The sequence below is a fragment of the Mustela erminea genome, chromosome 19 (assembly GCF_009829155.1).
Source record: "Mustela erminea isolate mMusErm1 chromosome 19, mMusErm1.Pri, whole genome shotgun sequence".
In the NCBI taxonomy this organism is placed as follows: domain Eukaryota; kingdom Metazoa; phylum Chordata; class Mammalia; order Carnivora; family Mustelidae; genus Mustela; species Mustela erminea.
In genome coordinates this window covers 5346530-5368715 of record NC_045632.1, presented here as the reverse complement: position 1 = coordinate 5368715, position 22186 = coordinate 5346530, and the positions used below count along the sequence as shown (strand labels likewise).

At 58.1% G+C, this 22186-nt stretch overlaps 2 protein-coding genes across 4 annotated transcripts; one reads left to right on the top strand and one right to left on the bottom strand.

Moving 5' to 3' along the window:
• Positions 1-334: 334 nt before the first annotated feature.
• SCAF1 (SR-related CTD associated factor 1) lies at positions 335-13759 on the bottom strand. Of its 3 annotated transcripts, none has more exons than XM_032325489.1 (11): positions 13501-13759; positions 10699-10812; positions 10389-10446; positions 9539-9633; positions 9116-9216; positions 8909-9024; positions 3117-5957; positions 2414-2496; positions 1965-2183; positions 1068-1196; positions 335-764 (listed from the first exon to the last, which is right to left on the bottom strand). In XM_032325489.1, exons 2-11 carry the CDS (start codon positions 10804-10806, stop codon positions 573-575), a joined length of 3942 nt encoding a protein of 1313 aa, XP_032181380.1. In that variant the 5' UTR covers positions 10807-10812; positions 13501-13759; the 3' UTR covers positions 335-572. The 3 variants fall into 3 exon arrangements, with proteins under 3 accessions (XP_032181380.1, XP_032181381.1, XP_032181382.1); XM_032325490.1 differs by lacking the exon at positions 13501-13759 and adding an exon at positions 13153-13494; XM_032325491.1 differs by lacking the exon at positions 13501-13759 and adding an exon at positions 13038-13123.
• Positions 13760-15149: 1390 nt separating this feature from the next.
• Positions 15150-19067, top strand: RRAS (RAS related). The gene is made up of 6 exons (XM_032325504.1): positions 15150-15383; positions 17268-17355; positions 17451-17553; positions 17637-17745; positions 18520-18638; positions 18712-19067. The coding sequence occupies exons 1-6, from the start codon at positions 15231-15233 to the stop codon at positions 18794-18796; spliced, it is 657 nt and encodes a 218-aa protein (XP_032181395.1). The 5' UTR covers positions 15150-15230; the 3' UTR covers positions 18797-19067.
• The last annotated feature ends 3119 nt before the right edge of the window (positions 19068-22186 follow it).

The following is a 22186-nucleotide window of genomic DNA, read 5'->3' as shown; positions in this document are numbered from 1 at the left end:
GCCTGCTTCCCTCTCTCTCTGCCTGCCTCTCCACCTACTTGTGATCTGTCAAATACATTAAAAAAAAAAAAAAAAAAGGCAAAAAAAAAAAAAAAAAGCAGTGGCTGACTATGTACCAGGGGTGCAACAAGTGCTTCATTTGTCTGGGTCTTCACCCTTCCAACACCCACGTCAAAGATCAGGACACTGAGGCCCAGAGAGGCGAATGCACTCCGCCTGAGTCACACCTGGCTAGCCACCCTCGGGCATAGGCCAGACCACCTGTGTATCTTTTCCCAGCCCTTTCCCAGACTGGTCTCTGAAAAGAAAGGGCTGAAATCATGGGGCTTGGGGCTAACATTTCATGAAATCTTTAATGAAATTGGGGGAGGGACACAAACAGAAGGGAGGGGCGATGGGGACAGGCTTGGGGGCAAGGGGCACAGGACGGGGCAGGGCAGGGGGCTCTCCTCTTCCCTGCAGCAACCCTCCCCCAGTCATCCCACTGATGGGGGGAGGGAAGTGGGGAGGTGGAGCCATAAATACGTCCAGAATTCCAAAGAGGCGAAGGAAGGAAGGGGTGGCTGAAGGTCTCAGAGAGGGGGCAAGGGCAGTCCTGGGCCACCCTTGTCAGGGGGCCCGGGCTCCTTGGGCGGCCGCGGGGGTCCGGGGGGGTCGCCAGGCTTGCGGCCGTGCTTGCGAAAGTAGCGGTAGCGCTGGACGTAGGCCCGCACCAAGTTGCTCACCTTCACTGGGTTGATCTCCCCGCTTTTGCTGTGGCAGATCTAGGCAGTGAGGGGCAGCTTTGATCACTGCCAGACCCCCGGGGTCCCTGCCACCTGGACTGCTGCTCCCCTCCACACACACACACACACACACACACACACACCCCGTTCCAGGCTAACAACCCCACCTGTAGCCCTGCCACCAGCAGGCCAGGCCCCGGCGGGCTTGAGCAAATCCCATCCCGCTCCTCACCTTCCAGCTCCCTCCCAGCTCCCCGTCTGGGTAACATCTGTCTGCACGTGTCTGCCTCTCCTCCTGCTCCTCTCCCCACCTCGGTGTACCTGTTTGCCTCTGGGCCCCACCTTGTGGACAGCCTTCCGCAGGATGTCCTTGTACTCCTCCTTGGTGATGTCCTTCTTCTGATAGTACGGCTTGATGGCCAGCTTCACCTCCTCCACCGCCCGCTCCTGTGTGTGCAGCTTCTTCAAATACTGGCAGAGGCGGGGACAGGGCAGGAAAAAGGGACAGCAGAGGCCACATGAGTTCCTGCGGAAGCCCCAGCCTCCCCTCCCCTGCCTGTAGTCTCAGTCTCAGCCCTGCACTCCCCTCGTTGCCGTCGCCCCCGACCGCAGGCCAGGCTGGGTCTCCACCAGGCCAGAGCCCAGGCCCTCCCAGTGGCCCTGGACCAGGACCCACACGTCCACTGTCCACACAAAATGTACATGAAATGAGAGGTGGGCCATGGGCTGTCGGACCAGGACGGAAAACATGCAGACATGACCGAAAGGAAAACCGCCCTGAGGCCCCCCGAGCAGGAGCCAAGTGCAGCTGAGGAAAAACCTGTCCGAATCTGCCCGGCACCCACTCCTGCCCTCCAACAGATGCCTGACTTTCCTTTCTTAAACCATCCTCCCTCTCACACGAAAGGATGGGGAGGGAAGGAGGGACACGAGTGACCACGAAGTACACAGTCGTCCGGACACGTGTCGGCACGTGGGTGTGTTTACGTTGTCGTGCTTTTGTACCTCTCACCCTCTCTGTGCGCACGTAATGGGGGAAAAAATCTACCCAGTGCCCATCTCCCACTCATCCATGTGAGGGAAAGCCGAGCTCCTTACATTTTAATGACTTTGGTATGATCAAAGTTCCCGCCTGTGGGCATCAGTCTCCAGTCCTCCTTGGGCCCCTGTGTCTCAGCATCTGTTCCCGTTCTCTGCAAAGCTGTCACCAGCCACCCACTGCCCCCAAGCCCAGCTCACCTTGTCTGTGTCTCCCCGTCCCTCGGAGCTGCTGCTGCCCTCTCGCTTGTCAGACGCTGCAGCCAGCCCGGTGGGGGTGGGAGGGGTCGAGCCGCAGCCCCCCAGAGGGAGGCTGCCAGGGAGCAGGTAGCTAGAGGGACCAGGGGGCAGCCCCAGAGAGGTGGGCACAGGAGCTGGGGTCACCCCCAGACTAGAGGGTGGCTTTCGATGGCTGAGGATCTGTGGGAAGAGGTTGGAGAGAACATGAGCAAAGGGAGGGGGAGGGGAAGAGGGACCACGCACCCCCATCATTCCCGCCCTGGTTTCCCAGTAGTCTCATGGGCCAGAGATTCCTCCTCTGGCCGATCCCTTCCTTGTCCGAAGGCCCACTGGGAAATGCAGTTCCTCTCCGGACCAGAGTCAGGGCACAAGAGAAGGGACTATGGGGACTCTTCCCCAGGGGAGCCCACCTGGTTGGTGGCCTGGATCAGTTCCTGGGCCTTTGCTCGGCTCGCCAGATTGGCTTCTTCCATCTTGAAGAGAAGTGCAGTCACTGCAAGGGGCAGACAGTTGAGGACAAGGACATCAGGAGTTGACACAAGAAGGGCCGGTGAGTGACACCTGGCCACCTGCTGCCCCCTCCCACCCGGACCCCTAGAGAGGCCATGGGTCTTGGGCTCAGAGCTGGGAAAAGGGGACCTTGGCCCCTGAGAGAGCCACTCCGCACCACCACCACCCTGTTCTTACTTAAAACTTAAGGTACGTGGTCGGGGGCAATATGGCCAGGTTACTTGGGGACAAGGTGGTGGCAGAAGCGAGATTCCGTCTCAAGACCCCTGTGGCCTATAGCCATCCCCCAAGGGACACTGCTGCCCCCCACCCCCGTCTTCTCTCTGGTCCCTCCACACGTACCCCAGGTCACCTGCAGGTGGCCCCCAGTCTGCGCCAGGCTGGCCGCCCCACGCGCACCCACCTGCTCTCTTCCGGCATACCCAGACATCAGTGAGCCTCCCGGACAGACCCTGACCGAGCCCTCACCCACCCCAGCCCCTCACTGTCTGGGACACTGTGTACCGACCCCTTCTAGGGCATCCCCACTGCCTCCAAGTCTGACCCCCTAGGACCTCCACCTCTCAGTCCTGTCTGCACCCCCCAGCCCCAGGGCACACTCACGGGCCAGGACACCGCTGGTGGTGCAGTCCACACCAGCAGGCAGGTTCCAGGGCATGGGCGGGGGCAGCGTGGGCAGCTGGGAAACACGGGTGGCTGGCCCGTCCTCCGCCCCCGAGTCACCGGCTGTGGACCCTGCGCTAGGGGCAGTGCTTGGGGCAGCTGCAGCCGTGCTGGTGGCTGTGGTGGTGGCAGGCTGCTGCTCCTCCTCCTCCTCCTCTTCCTCCTCCTCCTCTTCCTCCTCCTCCTCCTCCTCAGCGCCACCTCGGACTCCAGCCTCCTCCGCAGCCTCTTCGGGAAGGAAGGAGACCTCGGGCGTCTTGCAGCTGCTATCCACGGTCTGCGAGTCCGGTGTGAGCGCGGGGGGCGGAGGGGCTGCCTTAGGGGGTGGGGTGCTGGGGGCCTTGGCTGCCCGTTCTTCCCCGGACCAGGAGGTCTCCTCCACTCCCTTGGCCCCCGCTGCCTGGCTGCAGCTGTCCGCCTTGGACTTCTTTAGCATCACAGGGCCACCGCTGCCCCCGCTGCTGCCCCCACTGCGGATCTTTTTCCTGGTCTTGGATGGCTTGGTCTTTCCCTTGGTCCCCTTGGCTTTCTTGGCCCCAGCCTTGGCCTTGACCTTGGTCTTTTTGGGCTTGGTGCTGCCCGGAGCTGCTTTGGCCACCTCAGCGGGGGCCCGCTCATCGGGCTTGAGGAAGGGGGAGCGGCTCTCCCGGTCTCGGCTAAACTTGACCCCAATGGAGCCCAGGCCCGCTGATGTGGCCTCCTTGGCAGGCGTGGTACTGCTGACGCCTTCGCGGATCAGCACTGCCACCTTGGACTGCAGCTTCACCTTCCGGGAAGAAGAGGAGCACGAGGAGGAGGATGAGCCCGAGCCACTGCTGACCGGCGGCTTTGGTGGGGGCCCCGAGGAGGGCGCTGACTCCTTGGGAGGCCGAACCTTCTTGGATGACCTGTCCCTGTCCCTATCTCTGTCCCTGTCCCGGTCCCGATCCCCCCCATCCAGCGCCTTCCGCCGTGATCCCTTCTCCCGCGAGGAAGAGGAGGAGGAGGCAGCCCCAGAGCGGCGCCGGTCCTTCTCGCTGCTCTTGCCACCCCGCTCCTCGGCGCTCAGTCCCTCCGAGTCGTACAGGACCTCTCGCTTGGGCGACGAGGCCGGGGCCGGTGAGGGGCCGCGGGGGTCGGGCTTGTCAGGCCGGCCCACGGTGATGGTCCGCTTGATGGCGAAGAGATCGTGGTCCGTGAGGTCCTGGATGGAGGGTGGCACGGCCCCCCGGCGGCGGCTGTCGCGCTCTCCGCCCAAGGAGCTGGAGCCGGAGGGCGGCTGTGTGGGCACCGGGGCCTTTTCGCTGTCCCCAGAGCGCTTCTCGCCCCGGGACCGTGAGCGCTTCTTCTTTTTCTTGCTGCCGCCGCCGTCTCGGTGCTTGCCGCGGTGCCGCTCGCGCCTGGACGACGACGAGGAGGAGGTGGCAGGGGGCGGGGAGGCCGAGCGCCGCCGCCGCCGCCGCTTTTCCCGGGACCGAGACCTGCGGCTGCCCCCGCGGCGGCGGTCGGTGCTGCGTGAGCGGTGGCGGGCAGAGCGGGAGCGGGAGCGGCGGCGGGCAGACGACGAGGCGTGGGAGCCCGGCTTGCGGTCCCGGGAGCGGTGCTTCTTGGAGTCCCAGGGGGAGGCCGGGGCCGGTGGGGCGGGCGGAGCGCTGGACGAGGACGAGGCAGCCTCCTTGGCCTCCCCGCCGCTCCGCTTTCGCTCCCGCCGTGACTTCTTGCGGGTGGGGGGCCCGGCGGGGGCGGCAGCAGCCGCAGTGGCGGCGGTGGGGGAGGGCGAGCGCTGGCGGTAGCGCTCCCGCCGCTGCGTCAGGATCTTGCGGCGCAGGTCCAGGCCGCCCCAGCGCGTGTCGGCGGCCGGTGGGGCGGGGGCAGGCTCCCCTAGGTCCACCTGCAGTGCGCCCTCCCCGTCCGACTCCGCGTGCAGAGACAAGAAGTCGTCCCCCTCCGGGGCCCGGGGAGCGGGGGGCGGGGGCGGGGGCTGAGCCGCAGGCGGTGCTGCGGCCGCGGGAGGGGGGCGCGCTGCCCGGCCGCCGCTGGGCCGAAACAGGGACACCGCCACCCGGGGCTCCTCCTCAGGCTGGACGATCTCGCCCTCCTCAATCTCTGAGTCGCCCGGTGGCAGCAGGGTTGGCGGGATGACAGCTCCACCGGCTGTCACCACCTCCACAGAGACCTTGCCTTCCCGACAGGCCTCTGCCTCGGTCCCCACCACGAAGACGCGCCGGCGGCTGGCTCCATCTGCCCGGGTGGAGTCTACCTGGGGCGGCGTTCCGGGGGCTGGCGTTGGCTGTGGGGGCTGGGGGTCCGGGCGGGGGCTCTCATCACCTGGGAAGTCCTGGCTCAGGCTGTTGTCATCATAGATGCCCGCCAGGGTCTCCGAGATGCGGCTGATGCTCTGAGACAAGCCTTCCTCCTCCTCTTCCTCCTCTTCCTCTTCCTCCTCCTCTTCCTCCTCCTCCTCCTCCTCTTCCTCAGGTGAGGGGGTCCCCGCGGATGAGCTGGGGTTGGAGCCAGTGGGCTCAAAGGGGTCATACTTCTGCTCCGGAGCAGGCGGAGGGGAATAGGCCTCATCGGTGGGGTGGAAGGGGTCATAGATGTCAAATCGGGGGGCAGGTGGGGCCGGGGGTGCTGGGGGTGGGGGAGGTGGGGGAGGGGAGGGAGAGGAAGATGAAGGGGAAGGGGAGGGTGAGGAGGATGCAGAGGAGGGGGCAGGGGGAGGGGCTGGGCCCCCATCTCCCGTGCCCAAGGTGAGGAGGTGGCGGGCACAGGAGGGTCGAGAAGAGTGGGGCTGTGGAGAAACTGCAAAGAAACGGTGGAGACGGAGAACCACAGTCAGGTGCACACCCTCCTCCCCGTGTCCTGCAGAGCGCCCACGGGCAGGACAGCACCCCTGCCACTGCCCTCCTCCGGCGGCCCTCAGGGCGCCAGCAGACACAGCTCTCAGCACTTTACTCGGCCTGACTCACAGCACATTCCCACAACTCCACGCCACTGGAGGACACTGAGGCTCAGGGAGCTGCACAGCGGGGAGAAGCTGGGTGTGGACTCAGTCAGTGTGCCACCGAGCCTGTGCTCCCATATCCTGACACATCCCCTGGCCTGCAGCCCAAGAAGCCCATGACCGGTGTTACCACAGAAGACAAGGGCCAGAGCGGGGCAGCCGGGATTTGAACCTAAAACCACCTGAGAAGCTGAGCTCTGGCCCACCACTCCGGCTGCCTCTGGGGTAAATTTATCCTGCTTCATGGAAAGAATCGCCTGTGGCTGCAAAGGTGATAACTTCCTCTCGAGAGCCAGGAAAGGGCAGAGCTGAGGAGCCCTGGCCACTGGAGTCCTCGCCCCATGCACATCACTCTGTGACGAGCCCCATCCAAGGGACTGACAAGCGACAGGAACAACCAGGGTCCGCCCCTCCTACCCACTGGCATCGTGCTTTCCCGCACCACCCTTGCTGCCTCCCGAGGCCATGCTTTCTTGAAGACAGGGTCTCAGGGCCATAAATCCCACATGGAAACAATGGACCAGGGCCACACCTCCAGACACACACAATGGGGTGCCCTCTCAACCACATACTACAGGGTGCTGCAACGGCCAGGATGCCAGCATGGTCAGGTGGACAGTGCCAGGATAGCCAGGGCTCATGAGGGCAGTCCCAGAGCCACCTCTCAACCCTATCCCAGGCTCTAAGCCCTCACCCATGACATGACCAAGGACAAGGACCTCAACTGCTGCCTGTCTCAGTTTCCTCATCTCTACAGTGGGGTCCACTCATTCATTCAGGACATTTTTACTGATCACCTATCTTGTGCCAAGGGCAGTCTGGGGTACGAGGAATAGAAGAGTGAGCATAAGGGATAAAGTCCCTGCCTTCAAGGAGCTCACATAAAGCAGGGAGAGAAATCTCAAGGAGCCACAGAGAAAGCCCACCAGCTACTGAGGGCTGAGGAAGAAGATAAAAAGCAAGAGGGGATGCCCGGGTGGTGCAGTTCAGCCTCCGACTCTTGATTTCGGCTCAGGTCATGATCTCAGGATCATGAGATCAAAGCCCTTTGTCAGGCTCCGCACTTGGCAGGGAGCCTGCTTGAGATTCTCTCTCTCCCTCTGCCCTCCCCACCCCTCTAAAATACATAAATAAATCTAAGAAAGAAAGAGAAAAAGGAAAAAAGAAACGTAAGCAGAGGGGCACCTGGGTGGCGCAGTGGGTTAAAGCCTCTGCCTTTGGCTCGGGTCGTGATCTCAGGGTCCTGGGATTGAGCCCCACATGAGGCTCTCTGCTCAGCGGGGAGCCTGCTTCCCCCCTTTCTCTCTGCCTGCCTTTCTGCCTACTCGTGATCTCTGTCAAATAAATAAATAAATAAAATCTAAAAGAAATAAAATCTTAAAAAAAAAAAGAAAAAGAAACGTAAGCAGAGGAGGATGGTGATGAGAGCATTCACACCTCACGAGGACAAGGGGACTGGACAAGCAGCTATGGGGACCAAACCAGACTGTGCCTGGCCTGCGAGGACCCGGTGAGCATGAGCTCTTCTACCCTGCTTACGAATTATTACTACCCCCAGAGGTATAAGGAATCCACAGGCTGGAGCAGTCTGGAACTGCAAGACAGCCACTTCTTTATATAATTTTTATATGATGTAGGATTAAGGGTGAGTTTTTTTCCCCCTAAATTCTTAATAGTTTCCAAATGGAGGAAGAAAACCGCCCGTAACAAGGAAATAAATCACAACCCCAGCATCCTCCCCACCCCACCCCAGGGCAAAACAGCTCTCAGGTTCCAGATAGTCTACATCACTGAATGCCTGGGGCCAAATCCCTAGGTCATCTGCTTTTGTCAATAAAGTTTTATTAGGACACTGCCATGCCCCTTTATTTATCCTCTAGACTTCTAATTTAAAAAGAAATGAACAGGGCGCCTGGGTGGCTCAGTGGGTTAAGCCACTGCCTTCGGCTCAGGTCATGATCTCAGGGTCCTGGGATCGAGTCCCGCATCGGGCTCTCTGCTCAGCAGGGAGCCTGCTTCCTCCCCTCCTCTCTCGGCCTGCCTCTCTGCCTACTTGTGATCTCTCTCTGTCAAATAAATAAATAAAATCTTTAAAAAAAAAAAAAAAAAAAAAAAAGAAATGAACATATTCTTGTGGGCCCCGAAGAGTGTGGTGGGCCCGAGGTATCACATTCCCTGAGCCTAATAGACAAGGCAACCCACAGCTATAAAAAAAGATCAAAGAAAACAAACTGGGCCAGGGTGGGGGCCCAAGGTCAGCTGCCGAATAGCATCCCTAGCTGCCCTCATGCTGCACCCGAGCTGATCGAGCCTTCCTCTTTTCCACCCCTCCCAACTGCAGACATCCATGCAGAAGGGAAGTCTAAACCTGGGCCCTGGGGGCCAGCAGCAGCAGCAGCCCTGAAGAACTAGTTAGAAATGCAAACTCCCAGGCCCCACCCCAAACCCACTGAATCAGAAACTAAGAGCTAAGGGCCTCCCGCTCCCAGGGAGATGAATTCTCACTGCAGCTTTGTAGAGCCTGGGACGCTGAGCACCTCACATGTGCTAACGACTCCTTCGTGCTAGCGATCACATCAGCGATTGCTTTCCATGTGTCTGTCGGCACGCACAGCCTTTATTTTGGTCTAACAGGCAAAGGCTTAAAGGTTTTGTCCAAGGGACACGATCACTACTATTACTACCAATGACAGCAGACTCCCGCACAACTCTGAGGTCTCCTGCTCAGCTCCGCCCTGGCCCCACATACCCGTTTTGCCTGTCCTCCAGGCCCTGAGACGGGGCAGCAGGCTAGGCACGGGCAGAGGGATCGGATCCCTGTCCCCGATTCGGACCTCAGCCACCAGCTCCAGCATGTCCTCGCTTCTGCAGGGCGGAAGGGGGTGAGTGAGCCCAAGGGAAGCTTCCAGCTCCCACGCCAAAGGCCTCTCCCACTCCCAGCTGCCCAACTACTCACTCGCCAGGCCGCAGGTCCAGGTGGCTGGGAACCCAGGTATCTGGGGGATCCAGAACACTCACCAGCCCCGAGAGGAAGCTGTCTGCGGCCATGTCCAACACCTGGAATAGGCCAGGAGGGGCTCCGTATCTGCTCATGTGAGGACCCACAAACCCCCTTTCCCCAGCCCCTAAATTCTCAGGAACCCAAACATCTGAAACTCCAAGAAAATGCCAGGATCCAACCAATTCCCTCACCCTGACTTGCCTCTGGGACCCAAGGCTCACCCCCACAGATGACGTCCCCAGCCCCTCCAACACCACTGATTGACTCCAGCCCCAGGAGTCTGGGTCCCCAAACCCAATGCCAGGATCCAGACCCCAGTGACCTAGCCCCCCGCAACCCTCCCCAAGTCTGGGCCCCCAGCCCCATGTTCTTACTCACAGTAGCCGTGTCAGTCCCCCCCGACTCCTGGGAACGGGGCTCTGACCGTGGGCTCCGGCAGCGCCTCCATCGAAGGCCATGACACCGGGAGCCATCTGGAGAGAGATTTGCATGGGGGATTGGAAACGAGACTAGACACAGAGACTCTGTGGAGCAGAGGAAAGGGGAGCCTGCTTAGCTCTTGCCAAGGGAACCAAGGACCTGCCAGCTCTCCCTGTCTCCTTCCACCACGCCCCAGCTCAGGTCCCGGAAGGACTCCCCAACACCATTCTGAGGCGCCAGTGCTCTCACCCCTCTGTCCTCCTAGCTGCTCTCAGGATGCTGTCCAGACAAGGCACTGTGCCTTTAGAGCCTTCCTAGGGCCCAGTCCCCAAGGAACTCCCCTGCCTTGTCTCCTACTCACACCCCCGCGCCCACCAGCCCCAGAAAACGATGACGCAGTCCTGCAAGGTGGCCCAGTGCTGTGCACCTGCTGGCTGCCTCTGCCTACCAGGCTTCCCTCTTTACTGGATCGCTCCTTAGATCGCATCCTTAGAGACCCAGTTCCCGTTTCCCCCCTCTAGGAAGCCTTCCCAGACAGACCCCATCTCCTCCCCCACACACTTCCTGAACCGGGCTTCCTCCTACCCTCTGACAGTGCCTTGGGCCACTTCTGCCCAGTGATGGTGTCTCCCCTCCATCAGACTGGCAGCCCCTCTGAGGCAGCCGTGGAGTCTGACCCACCTTTTGGCTCCCTGTGCCAGCATGAGAGTGGTACCCAGGAGGCCTCAGAAGAGTGGTTATGAATGAAATTAGGGTAAAGAACACAGAGATGGGACAGGAGGCTAAGAGGAACCAGAGCCCATCATACCTTTATCATTTGGCAGATCCCCCTGCAGGGAACTTCCCACAGCCTGCTGAATGGCCCGCTAGAGAAAAGGTGGAGGGTGAAGGGGATGGAAAGAAAGGGCAGTCAGGGGACTCGTGCAAATGATTACAAGCTCTGCTCCTGGGAGACAGCCATTCCAGACACCCCTATAGCCAAATCCAAACCCATCAGAGGAGCCAAAAGTCCAGGCCCCCAGCCCCTCCTCCCCACCAGGGCCCAGGTGTTGGGCCCCCAAATCTGAACTTGCAGCCCATCCCTGCCTGCCTTGGCTCCGGGTGTCTACCAGCCTTACCAGGATAAAGGCAGAAGGAGAAAGTGTGGGGTCTCTGTCGGGTGGACCATCGCCCCGATCCTCGCCCGACTCCTCTGTCTTCCCTCGGGACTCATCTTCTTCCTCCATGGTCACCTGGTAGTTGAGAGGGTGACAGTTTGGAGTGGAGACCAGGGCGCAGGGGGGTTCCGGGAGGAGCAGGAAATGGATGCAAAGACCTCAAGGGCCTCCAATGTTGCTTTGTTCAGCAACCTCTCTGGAATCCCTCCCTTCTATCGCTGCACTCCAGTCCTTGGGCGAGCCCCACGCCCAGTGCAGCCATCGGAGGGACCAGAATGGGCTCTCTTCCCTTGCCTGGATCCCAGCTGCCCCCCTTTGTGGAAGGGAGGCCTTCCCAGCCTCCCCTTTCAACAAGGCACGCCCAAGTGCCCACAGCTTCCCCCACTGCCAAGCTTTAAGACCTCACTGCCCACCTTCCTAAGACCCAACCCAATGCCAAGATTTTTGGTTGAGTTGTGATTTCAAATACCGTGTCCCATAGTCTCCTAAACTCTCCTTTCCCAAACTAAGACACGCACCAGTGGGCTGGGTGTACCTCAAATACCACACCACTTCCTACAGCATCAACTCTCCTCGATGGCGCAGAACCAAAAAATTGTATTTATATGCAAAAGATGGAACTGCAATAGAGCAATGTATAAAACCAGTACTGAACTGAAAACACTGCTTTCAGAAAGGCAGTCTGTTCACCTGACCCCACAGAGGGCATCCACCTAAGGCCTATGTGCCCACTGGATGAAAGCATGGCTCAAGCTTTCATGATGTCACAGAAATTCTTAGATTATACTAAAGTGGAGAGATGATCCCTCGCACTGGTGGGTGTCTGGATTAGGACTTCAGAAAGCATGACTATTTCAGCTGCTAGCTTCCCTGTAACCATCAAATCTGCCACTTTGAAAACAATATCCAATCTGAGTTCCCAGAAAGCTTTGAAACCCCTAAACTGCCCCCCACACTGACTCATTGTGCTTATCTGGACAGGCACAACAGGAGTATCTACATCCAAGAAGGGCTGTGAGAATTCAAAGTGGACTGACTTCTGCCACAGAGTCAGCAGAGCCCAAGCGTTCAATACAAAGTAACAATAACTAGCATTATTAGCCTCCAGAGGCCCAGGTTTATCTCTGCCACTCTCCCAGCCGTTTCCTGCAAAGCAAACACCCAGGTCCAGGTCTCTCTCCTACCACAGATTTCCAAGCTAAGCCAAAGCTCTCAGCAATGAGCCTGGAGCTCCTTCCCTAACTCCCACTAACATGTCCTGCCTATAAACCCCTGTGGACAGTTCCCAGCCCTGGAGCTGCTCTCCAGCACCTCTGGGGGAAGCACCTGCTACGCTGAACAGTGACTGTCACATAACAGAAGCCTAATTGAGACCTGCTGAGTATAGACACACAGATCTCCAAGCCCTCTGCAGCGTATGAAGATGATTCCTTGCCCATGTGGCCGTGCCCTGGGCTTTGCAGACACACCCAGGGCTCTTTAGATCTTTTCAACATGAAAACACATTTTGCAGACATTGTTAAGTCCCTATAGGTCAGTGTTTCCCCAACTACAGTATGATAGAAGTATAGTGGTTCACGAATAGATTGTTACAAAAAAAATAAATTGAACGCAGGAGAAAAATCTTTACAGTACATTGCAGGGCGTTAAGTGGAAATATGAATTAATGGAACTTTGGTATTCAACACATAGGGGAATATGCAATGGGTCTCAACAAAAAATGTACTTCTTACTGTAGATCAAGGTCAAAAGAGTTTGAAAAGCATTGCACTAAATGAATCTAGGTGATCCTACAGACTTCCCCACACAAATGTGGACTAATTCTAATCTCTATAGCTCCAGGGCAATGCAGAATTTAAAAACATTTTTTCATTTGAATTACATTATAAAGTGCAAGTACATTTGAGCTGGGCAAATTTTCCAATACTCTCCTTTGTCTTGTTCTCCACGCGATTATACAGCCTCAAAAGGCATTCGAATTTGCTCCAGGCATAAAGACTGCACTCTTGCAGTCACACTGAAAGTCAACTAGATGGTTCCAGGTCCTTCTAACTGCCCCCAGCCTCCTGTCACCCAGATTAGACACTCCTCAGAGGTTAGAGACCCATCCAGGCCTCACAGCACACCTCAGTATTTGCCTCCCTCCCTTGGTGGGCATACCCCACCCGTCAGGGTGGCCCTAAAAGGCTTCCTGGCCCTCCAACAGTTCTCTCAGGCCCGCTAAATGGCCCCAGACCCATGTAGGTGAGCCGCATCCTCAAGTCAGCTCATGCAGACACTCCCAGCCCTAACAGACATACCCCGGGCGCTATAGATGGCTCTGCAGATACTCCTCAGCTCTTGCAGACCTCCTTCACCCTGGGACATATCTCAAGATCTCAAGATGGCCCCAGAACCCTATAAACAGACCCTAACCTCTGGTCAGCCCATAAAGACGATCAGCAGTGCCTATAGAAATGACCCACGCCAGCTAGGTGATGGAGAGCAGGCTCCAGTCCCGGTCCAGCCCGGTGGACGTCCCCACTCCTCACGGGGACGCCCCGCAGATGCCCCTCGGAACCCACAGACGCGTCCCGGGGCCTTAAGAAGGCCCCCCGCTCGGCACCAGGTTCCGCCGCCGCTACCGGGCCCGAGGCCTCCCCGCTAAGTCCTCCAGGCCCCGCGGCGTGTGGGGAGGACCCCAGGACAACTAGCGACCCGACTCCGCCCCGCCCACCCCGATAGGCCCGAGCCCCGCGGCCCAGACTGCCGCCGCCATCTTACCCCGCCGCTCGGGCTGCGGCTCCGGCCCCGGCGCGGGGCGGGGCGGGCTGGGGGGGGCTCGCGAGCAGAAGGAGGAGAGGGGCGGAGCTAAAACGCCGCCGAGCTTGCCGGGACTTCAAGTACCGAGCACGGTGCCGTGAAGGCTGGTGGGAAGACTCCGGACTCAGTTTCCCAGAAGTCAATGGGGCACACAGGCAGGGGCGCGCGCGACGGACGCCGGGAGGCGTAGTCCGCGCGTCGCCTTCGTCGCGCGGGGACAGCAAGGAAGTGAGAGGTGAAGGGGGCGGGGTTGCAGTAGCCCGCTACAAGGCCCCACAGTGCCCTGCGCGCGCGCGGAAAGAGCTGCGGAACAGGAAGTGACGTGAAACCCTGAGCAGGGTGGCTGCAAGGGAATTGTAGTTCCGAAAAGTGGATGGTAGAAAAAAAGCCGTGCTGGCTGGGAGTTGCGCCGCCCACCTGCTGGGGAATCCCAGAATATCCCCGTCTCCTAAGTCCCCTCTAAATATAGAGCCGAGGAGCCCGACCCTACAACCTCCTCCTTATTTAAGATGGAAAAGTCCAAATTCCGATTTCCTCTCACTCAGCAGGAGTTCGGACTCCCATTTTCTTCCTTCCTGGGACTGGGGAGTTCGATCTCTCCTTCACTCACAACAAGAAGTCGGGCCCTCATGCCCATCCTTCCTCCATCCTTCCACTCCTGGTCTCAAACTCGTACTTCACTTCACACAGACACAGGTATTCGGGTTCCCAATCCGGATTCCCTCAGATCCAGATATCTGAATACCCGGCCCCACCAACCCCTGGACCCAAGAGTCCACGCCCCCAGCTCTCTCCTTTGCGGAACCTAGTAGTAAAGACTCCCTGATCCCCTACTCCCCGGGACCCAGGAATTCAGAACTCCAGTCTCATTCTCCCCGAGAGACCCCGGAGTCTGGGCCCTCATCTTCCTCCTTCAGGACTCAGAAAGCCTGGCCCTAGGCCCTTCAATGACCCAGCCACCCCAGTTTGGGCGAGCTGGCTCAGGGATTAGGAATGCAGTGATCTCACGGCCCCTCCCTGTCCCGTTACCCCGCTGTCCCCCTCCAGGGCCCCACCTCCCCTCCCAGTCTGTCTTCCGCTTGGCTGGGACTCCGGGAACCGGAAGCCTGGGTCCCTTAGCGGGCGGAGACTCCGGCGTCCAGCCTAGACGCCCGGGTCGGAAGTTTGGCTAGGATCCCAGGACGGAGGTGGAGCTTCCCTTCAAGACCCGCTCCTTCCTTCGAGCGCGCCTATATACGGCCGCGCGCGAGTCGACGAACCCCGCCTACTAAAAACGGGGCCTAGGGGATGGTACCCTGAAAAGCGATGCCTCCGGGATCCTCATTTGCATAGCACCTCCCCGAACGATTTTCCCGACCCGTCCGCCGAAAGCGTGAGGGCTCGTATTAGCATATCCCCGCCCACAGACGGCCCGCCCGCAGAGAGCGCGTGGCGCTGCTCCGGGTGAGCTTAGCCCTCGCGTTAGCATATCCCCGCCCCATTCGGAATTCCCCTTCACAAGGAAAGCCTTTCCCCCTCCCTTATTAGCATAGCTCCTCCTTTTCCCGGGCCTTACCTCCTAAGCCTCCCGAGACTCCAGTCCTTCTCTCCGGAGCTCATGATTATGCAGTAGCCTTATTAGCGGGGCCCGCCCCTAGGCCCCGCCCGGCTCCCCCCAAGGCGGTAGCAGCGGCGGCAGCAGCGGTGGCGACATGAGCAGCGGGGCGGCGTCCGGGACGGGGCGGGGGCGGCCCCGGGGCGGGGGGCCGGGACCCGGGGACCCCCCACCCAGCGAGACACACAAGCTGGTGGTCGTGGGCGGCGGCGGCGTGGGCAAGAGCGCGCTGACCATCCAGTTCATCCAGGTAGTGGGCCCTCACCCGGGGGGGTGCCCCCGGGACCTAGAACTGAGCCCTTTGGGAGATCCCTGAGACCCCGATTTCCCCTCGATCCATCACTGAGACCCTCCTATGAGACCTTCTAATCTTAAAAAATCCCCTCAGATGGTGACCCTGAGCCCCCCAGCTCCAGGGCCTCCCCCCTCTACACAAGGGACTTATACTCGCATCCTGAGACTCCCCCCCATCCCTCCCCCCAATACCCAAGACCCCGCTTCCCTGCTGACTTGACCTTGAGCACCTCCTGGGAGCATCCTAAATCCAAAAGTCACCCCATATAGACCCTAAGCACTCCCATAGGCCCCCACCCCTAGGTGTCACTTCCCCCTACCCTGAGCCCCATCTCCCCCAGATCCCAGGTCCCAGCTTCCCGTCTGAGCCACCCAAAGCCTAACTGGGAGATTACCCTCCTCTAGATACTAAGCTCCCCCAGAATCTAGAAAGTGTGCCCAGACTTTGCCTGGGGCCCATCCAGTACCATCTGGTCCTGAGAAGAGACACCGTCAGACCCAAGAGATTTCAAAAAGATCCTGCCCCTGGGCCATTCCAGAGAATTCTTATGACTGCACGTCCTGTTCTGGGGATCCCTCACCCCACCAGACCCAGACCTCCACCCTCCCCCAGGGAAAACCACCCACTCCTCCATGTTGAGTTTTCTTCCACTCTAACTCCTTGAGCATCTCTCAGACACCTTGGCTAGCCCCCAGATCACCTCCTTGAAGAAACCCCCAGATTCTTGACACCCCCAGAGAGACCCACTTCTTAGGAGTTTCTCTGACTCTGTAAATGCATTTGGGGATGTCTCAGATTCTCTAGATGTGTACAAACCTCCCAAATGTATTTGCACCTTGGGGCTCACTCCAGCTCTCACCCCAGACTTCTCCAGATGTGTTCTGAAGACACACTCATAATCCCCCCATGGCGTGGTCCCTGCACCCGCCCTGCAGGCCACGCCCTCAACAAGCACCCCTCCCCTAACAGACAGGAGGCAGCTGTCAGACCCCCAGCTACCAGATCACCCCTTCTTTCCTGAAAATCTACCACTGCCCAGGAAACCTCCAGCCCATTCCCAAGGGAAACCCTCCCACCTTAGAGAAACCTTAGAAAGGTGTCTCCTTTCTGAGGTGCTACCGCAGAGGGTCCTGGGCCTCAGACTCCTTAAGAGACCCCAGCCAGGCCCTGCATGGGAGCCCCTGCCTATATAGAAGGCCCCAAAGCTGGCCAAAGGCCTGGCTGGAGGCTGGCCTGACCCAGGCAGGAAGGGAGGGGCCCAGCCTCCGGGCGGGGCAGCTTCTCGGCAGCTGGATTGGAACAGGGACCTTCTCCTGGGAGGAGACACTAGAAGCTGCCTGAGAAGGAGGGGGAGAGGATGGAGGAGGAAGAAGGAGAAAAAAAAGAGGGAAGAGGAGGAGGAGGGAAAGATAGAAACAGGCAGACATTCTGGGCAATAATAGCTCCCAATAACTGAGCACCTACTAGATCCAAGCCATACGTGAAATGCTTAGCAGGGATTTCCCCCAAATCTCACAAATGCTGGATTAAGTGTAGTCTTATTTTTATTCTTATTTTCCAAATGAGGAAATTGAGGTTCGGAGAGGGGAAGTGATTTGATCAATACTGCACAGCTAGGACGTAATCACCATGTGGGAGATGTACAGAGAGAGAGGACTGGGAGAGACTCAGAAAAAGGAGACTAGGTAGGGTGGGAGGAAGGGACAGAGACCCACAGAGAGGGGAACAGGGATCCAACAAGAAGGGGCGGGGGAGGCAGAACCCAGTGATAGGGTTAAGTCCTCTCTCCTGGGGCACTGCAGGAACCGCAGTAATGATGTCTTCTCCCTGTCCCCCCAGTCCTACTTTGTGTCTGACTATGACCCAACCATCGAAGACTCCTATACGAAGATCTGCGCTGTGGATGGTGTTCCAGCCCGGCTGGACAGTGAGGGCGGCGGGGAGTGGGTGGGAGGATGGTGGTGGGGCTGAGGTCTCCCGGGAGCCTCATCCCCACGGCGGCCCCTCTCCCTCTGTCTGCAGTCCTGGACACAGCAGGCCAGGAGGAGTTCGGTGCCATGCGGGAGCAGTACATGCGCGCTGGACACGGCTTCCTGCTGGTGTTTGCTATTAACGACCGGCAGAGGTGAGGGGAGTCGAGGGTGGTGGAGCAGGGCGGGCTGGGGCCCAGCAGCTGGCCAGAGCTCACGCCTCTGGCTTCATCTGCAGTTTCAACGAGGTGGGCAAGCTTTTCACACAGATCCTCCGTGTCAAGGACCGAGACGATTTCCCCATCGTGTTGGTTGGGAACAAGGCAGATCTGGAGACACAGCGCCAGGTCTGGGACACTCCCCACCGCCTCCAACCCCTGACCCCCATCTCAACCTGGGAGGCTCCTTTGGGCATCCTCCTCTGGCTCCCCTGGTCCCGCTCCCTCTGTTGTCACACTCATCACTACATGGGTTGCCCCCAAATTGGTTCTTCTGCGTTCCCAGTGTTGCACGTCAGACTTCCCATTAAACTGTTGGATGGGACCAAGGGTACCCGCACCGACCCCCAGGTCAACCTGCCCCAACTCTGCTCCATTCCCACCTCAGTGAGCCTCCCTCCAGGCCCCCCACTGCCCCTGACCCTTCCCTGCTCATAGCCCTCCCTTGGCACTCCCTCCTCCCCCAGAGAGAACTCCAACTCTTGGACTTGGCACTTGATTCCCACCAGGTCTTGTCCCTTTCTCTGCTCTCACCACTTCCTACACACAGAGACTGTGATTTCCACACCGAACTCAACTTTCCGATTAAGCCTTTGGGGGTTTCCAGGCTTCCAAGCAAAGCTTTGCCTCTGCAGGGGACATCCTGACTTCCCCGCAGGAGGAACTCTGTCACCTAATGTTCAGAAGGGCAAATGTCTACAGAGCCTTCCCAGACTGCTTACTTAATGGAGCTGAGCCCTCTCAGCACGTTCCCCATGATCTCCTTGAAACAACTTCTCTTCCCCTGACCCCCACACTATGGCACCCCCGTTAGAGTGTGTAGTGTGTCTTTCTGCCTCCCTCCCACAGCTGGGCCCCACCCTGAGTGCAGACACCTGACTCCTCCTGCTGTCCCCCTCCCAGGTCCCCCGATCTGAAGCCTCTGCCTTTGGTGCCTCCCACCACGTGGCCTACTTTGAGGCCTCAGCCAAGCTGCGCCTCAATGTGGATGAAGCCTTTGAGCAGCTGGTGCGGGCTGTCCGGTGAGCAGAGCACCTTTCCTGTTGTCCCTGTCCCCAGTCCCAGCGACCCGGACTCACCAGCTTCTTCCTACAGGAAGTACCAGGAACAAGAGCTCCCGCCCAGCCCACCCAGCGCCCCCAGGAAGAAAGACGGAGGCTGTCCCTGCGTCCTTCTGTAGCCCCAGGGATGTGAGAGGAGCGACCAGCACTCGGGACCAGCTGCCTTCACCGAGCCTGTTTCCCCATCTGGGTTTCCCAGGATACACTACACCCTCACCCGTAATTCCTGGCCTCCTCCGGGACATCGCCACTGTGTGCCTTCTGCCAATGCCTCCCTTCCCCACCCAAGCCCCTTGTTGGGGTGAGGGGCTCCCGGGCATCCGGGTCACTGCTGTATATAACTCCCCTCTCCACCCCCAGGGAAATAAACTTCACTGCCAATGTCAGAAAGTGCTTTTTGGGAAGGGAAAAGGGGTGGTGGGTGAATTCATGGCGCACAAAGGTAAAAGTCTCACTCCACCTACCACCATCAGATCTAGAACCCTTTGCTTGGCTGGGTGGGGGTGGGAAGGGTGGGCAGAGAACGAGCCAAGGCAAGCCAAGTGGCTGCACCTCTGCATCACCTTCAATGAAGGCCATTCTGCCCTTTCGTGTTTGGGTGGGCATTTTACCGGGATGGGAATAAACAGCTCGAAAATTTTTTTTCTTCCCTGAAAAGTTCTAGAACTGCACTGTTCAGTTAGCTAGCCAGAAACTACATGTGGCTATATAAATTTACCGGGTAGTGATGTCCCAGAAGGCTCCAGGATCTTGGAAACTGGCCTCTGCTACAACCCCTGCCTGTCCCCTCCCACTGCCAATATATATTGAAAAAGACCTTTTGGCTACAGGAGGGAGCAGGGACAGGTGGGCAGAACGGTGTCCAATCAGCTGGCTGGCAAGTTCTCGTTTCCAGAAAGTCCCCAATTGGACTGACATCTGAGTCCAAACCCTTAATCCAACTTGTGGCCGGTGTAGACACACTTTCCATCTGAGCCTCTCTCCTGGAAAGGGCTGAAGTGTGGGTCATCTTCAGGCCTCCCCCAAAGTTGCTAACCAGCTTGTCTGGGGAACCCTTGGATTCCTCCAAATTCCACCCAGGACCCCTAATTCTTCAGTCTATTTGCTTAACCTGGAAGGCTGGTACCACAGGGAGACCACTCCTTGCCTACCTACCAAGCGTGACAGGTGTCCCTAAACTCCAACACCGAGTCAACACTGCAGGCCAGAAACCTCACCCTCCGATCCCATGCCTTGGAACTTTGATCACCATTTGTTAACTGTCACCAATCCACAATCTACTCCTCCTACCCCAACGTCTGCCATGCTTGGACTCGATCCCTTGACCCTTGGTTCCAAACAGCAACCCTCACACCCACCCCAGAACCCACTTCCTGGTTCAAGGGTAGAGGATGGCCCCGGCAGCCCCTCTGACTTCTCAGCTGTCGAACGGGGAAGATCACAGAACTACTTCCAGGAGGCCTTTAGGAACCTACCTGGACCCAGAAGATGAACAGCGTTTGGAGTATACTAAGTGCTCTGTATCAGCGACGGAGGCCCCACTTCTCCTCCTGCCCCAGAACCATGAATGTCCCTCTGTACTCCAGATCAGAACAATGATTAGCTCAGTATCCCCTTCCGGGTTTCATTATCACAGAATCCTTGGCCTGTGTTCAACCTTCCGCCCTGGGAATAAGCGTGGCTCCCACGTATTGTGTTGCACGTTCACTCCCTCTAGCCCCAGGACCTCTGCTTGCCAGGGCCCCAACCCCTGCAGGACAAGGATGGGGGTGGGGGGACAGGTTCTATCACTTTCCAGATGAGCTCTGACCTCTCCCCCTAACCCCAGCCAGAGAGGTGAAGCACTCTAGGCAATCAGGGGAGTCCTATGCCAAGGTCTCCCTCCCTGGTCAGCCGCCCATCGCCGCCACCTTGGCAGAGGGCCTTAGTCTTTTTTTGCACTGTCCATCGGTGCCAAGTTCTCGCCTGGGACACCCTGCTTCTTTAAGGACGACAATGAGATTTGCAGAGGTGACGGAAGCTACTGCTCACCCCCAGAAAAAGGCACACATACAAACCCACACAACAGCTGGCAGGCCATTTCTGAGCGAGCATCAGCTATCCCAAGCTCCTCAGGGAGCAGTGAAGGGGATGGTGTGGCCCTAGTTGGCATCTCCCTAAGTGTGCGCATGCCTCTCCCGTTCCTGCCCTCCCCAGTGCTCCGGCAGGCCCTGCCCATGATTCAAAACCTCTCAGGGTTCTGATGTCCCTCTTTAAACATCTTTGCCACCCTCTCCTTCTGCCATCTCTTGGACCTCCAACAAACCTCTTGGGGCCTCTTGTTACAGTTTAATGGGCATCAAGTGCTTCAAACATTTGGGTTTCCTTCACCTTGACAAATGCCCATTTTACAAACAACGAAGCTGGGGATACAGGCCAGTATCCAATTCACCTGGTTAGTGCTGGAGCTGCGATTCGAGTCTGGGCAGCTGGATTCCAAAATCCAACCACAAGGTTATCTTGCCACCAAGGGAATGATAGGGCCCGGCCACCTGCCTTCTGAAAAACCCACCCACTTTTGATAGAGAGCTCTGATCCAAGGCAACGCTGATCGTGGAAATATTTGGCTCCAATCGGAGGTACTAGCCCAGAGCCTCGTGCTACAGGCCATGGTTCAAGGACACCAAGGTCCATCCTCACTTCTCCCAACTTCATTAATTCTAAAAAGCCCACAGTCCATCACTGACTCTCCCATTAAGACCCTTAAATGTTACTGTAAAACCAGGGCTCTGGAGTCATTCACCTTGGTGATAGTCTAGACAATATCCAAGGTCACAGAACACTCGGGGCTCCTTCTCAATTTCACCAAGAAGGGAATCTATCTAGAATGCAGATGGTCTACCCTTAAATCTTACACCAGGTCAGAACCCACTGACCAGACATCATTGGTGCTGAAGCCAGAGTTCTAGAATACCAAGAGTCCCTTCTTTAAACGGTCCCAGCTCTCAAATGCCAACGACTTACTCACTGCTCCCTGCTGGGTTCCAGCTGACTTCCAAATTGTTAACTCTTACTCTAGAACGCTGCTCCTCAAACTTAAGTATTAGAATCCTCCCAGGATATTACTGAAAAGTGGGTCCTGACTCAGCCGATCTGAGAATCAGCCCCAGAGTCTACATTTCTACAAGCTCTTGCAGGGGGTGGGGGACTACTGGGGATGGGGATGGATGGACAGAACTCCCAAGGGCGGCAAATCACACTTCAAGCAGCAGGTCTCCAGAACACAGGAATCCATCCACATCTCAACTGCCAGTCTGCTGGTGACCCTGCAGTTCCAGGGTTCAAGAATACAAGAGATCCACCCTTGAGTCCACACTAGGCAGCCAAGAAAAAAGCTGGCCAACTCCTGACACCTGCCACAGCCTACACTGGTCTGAAAACGTATCGAAAAGTACCTACGCTTTTCCCTGCTCAAAGCAAAGCTGAAACTCCCTTCAAGTGGGTACTGGGTTCAAGGACCCCTTGTCCAC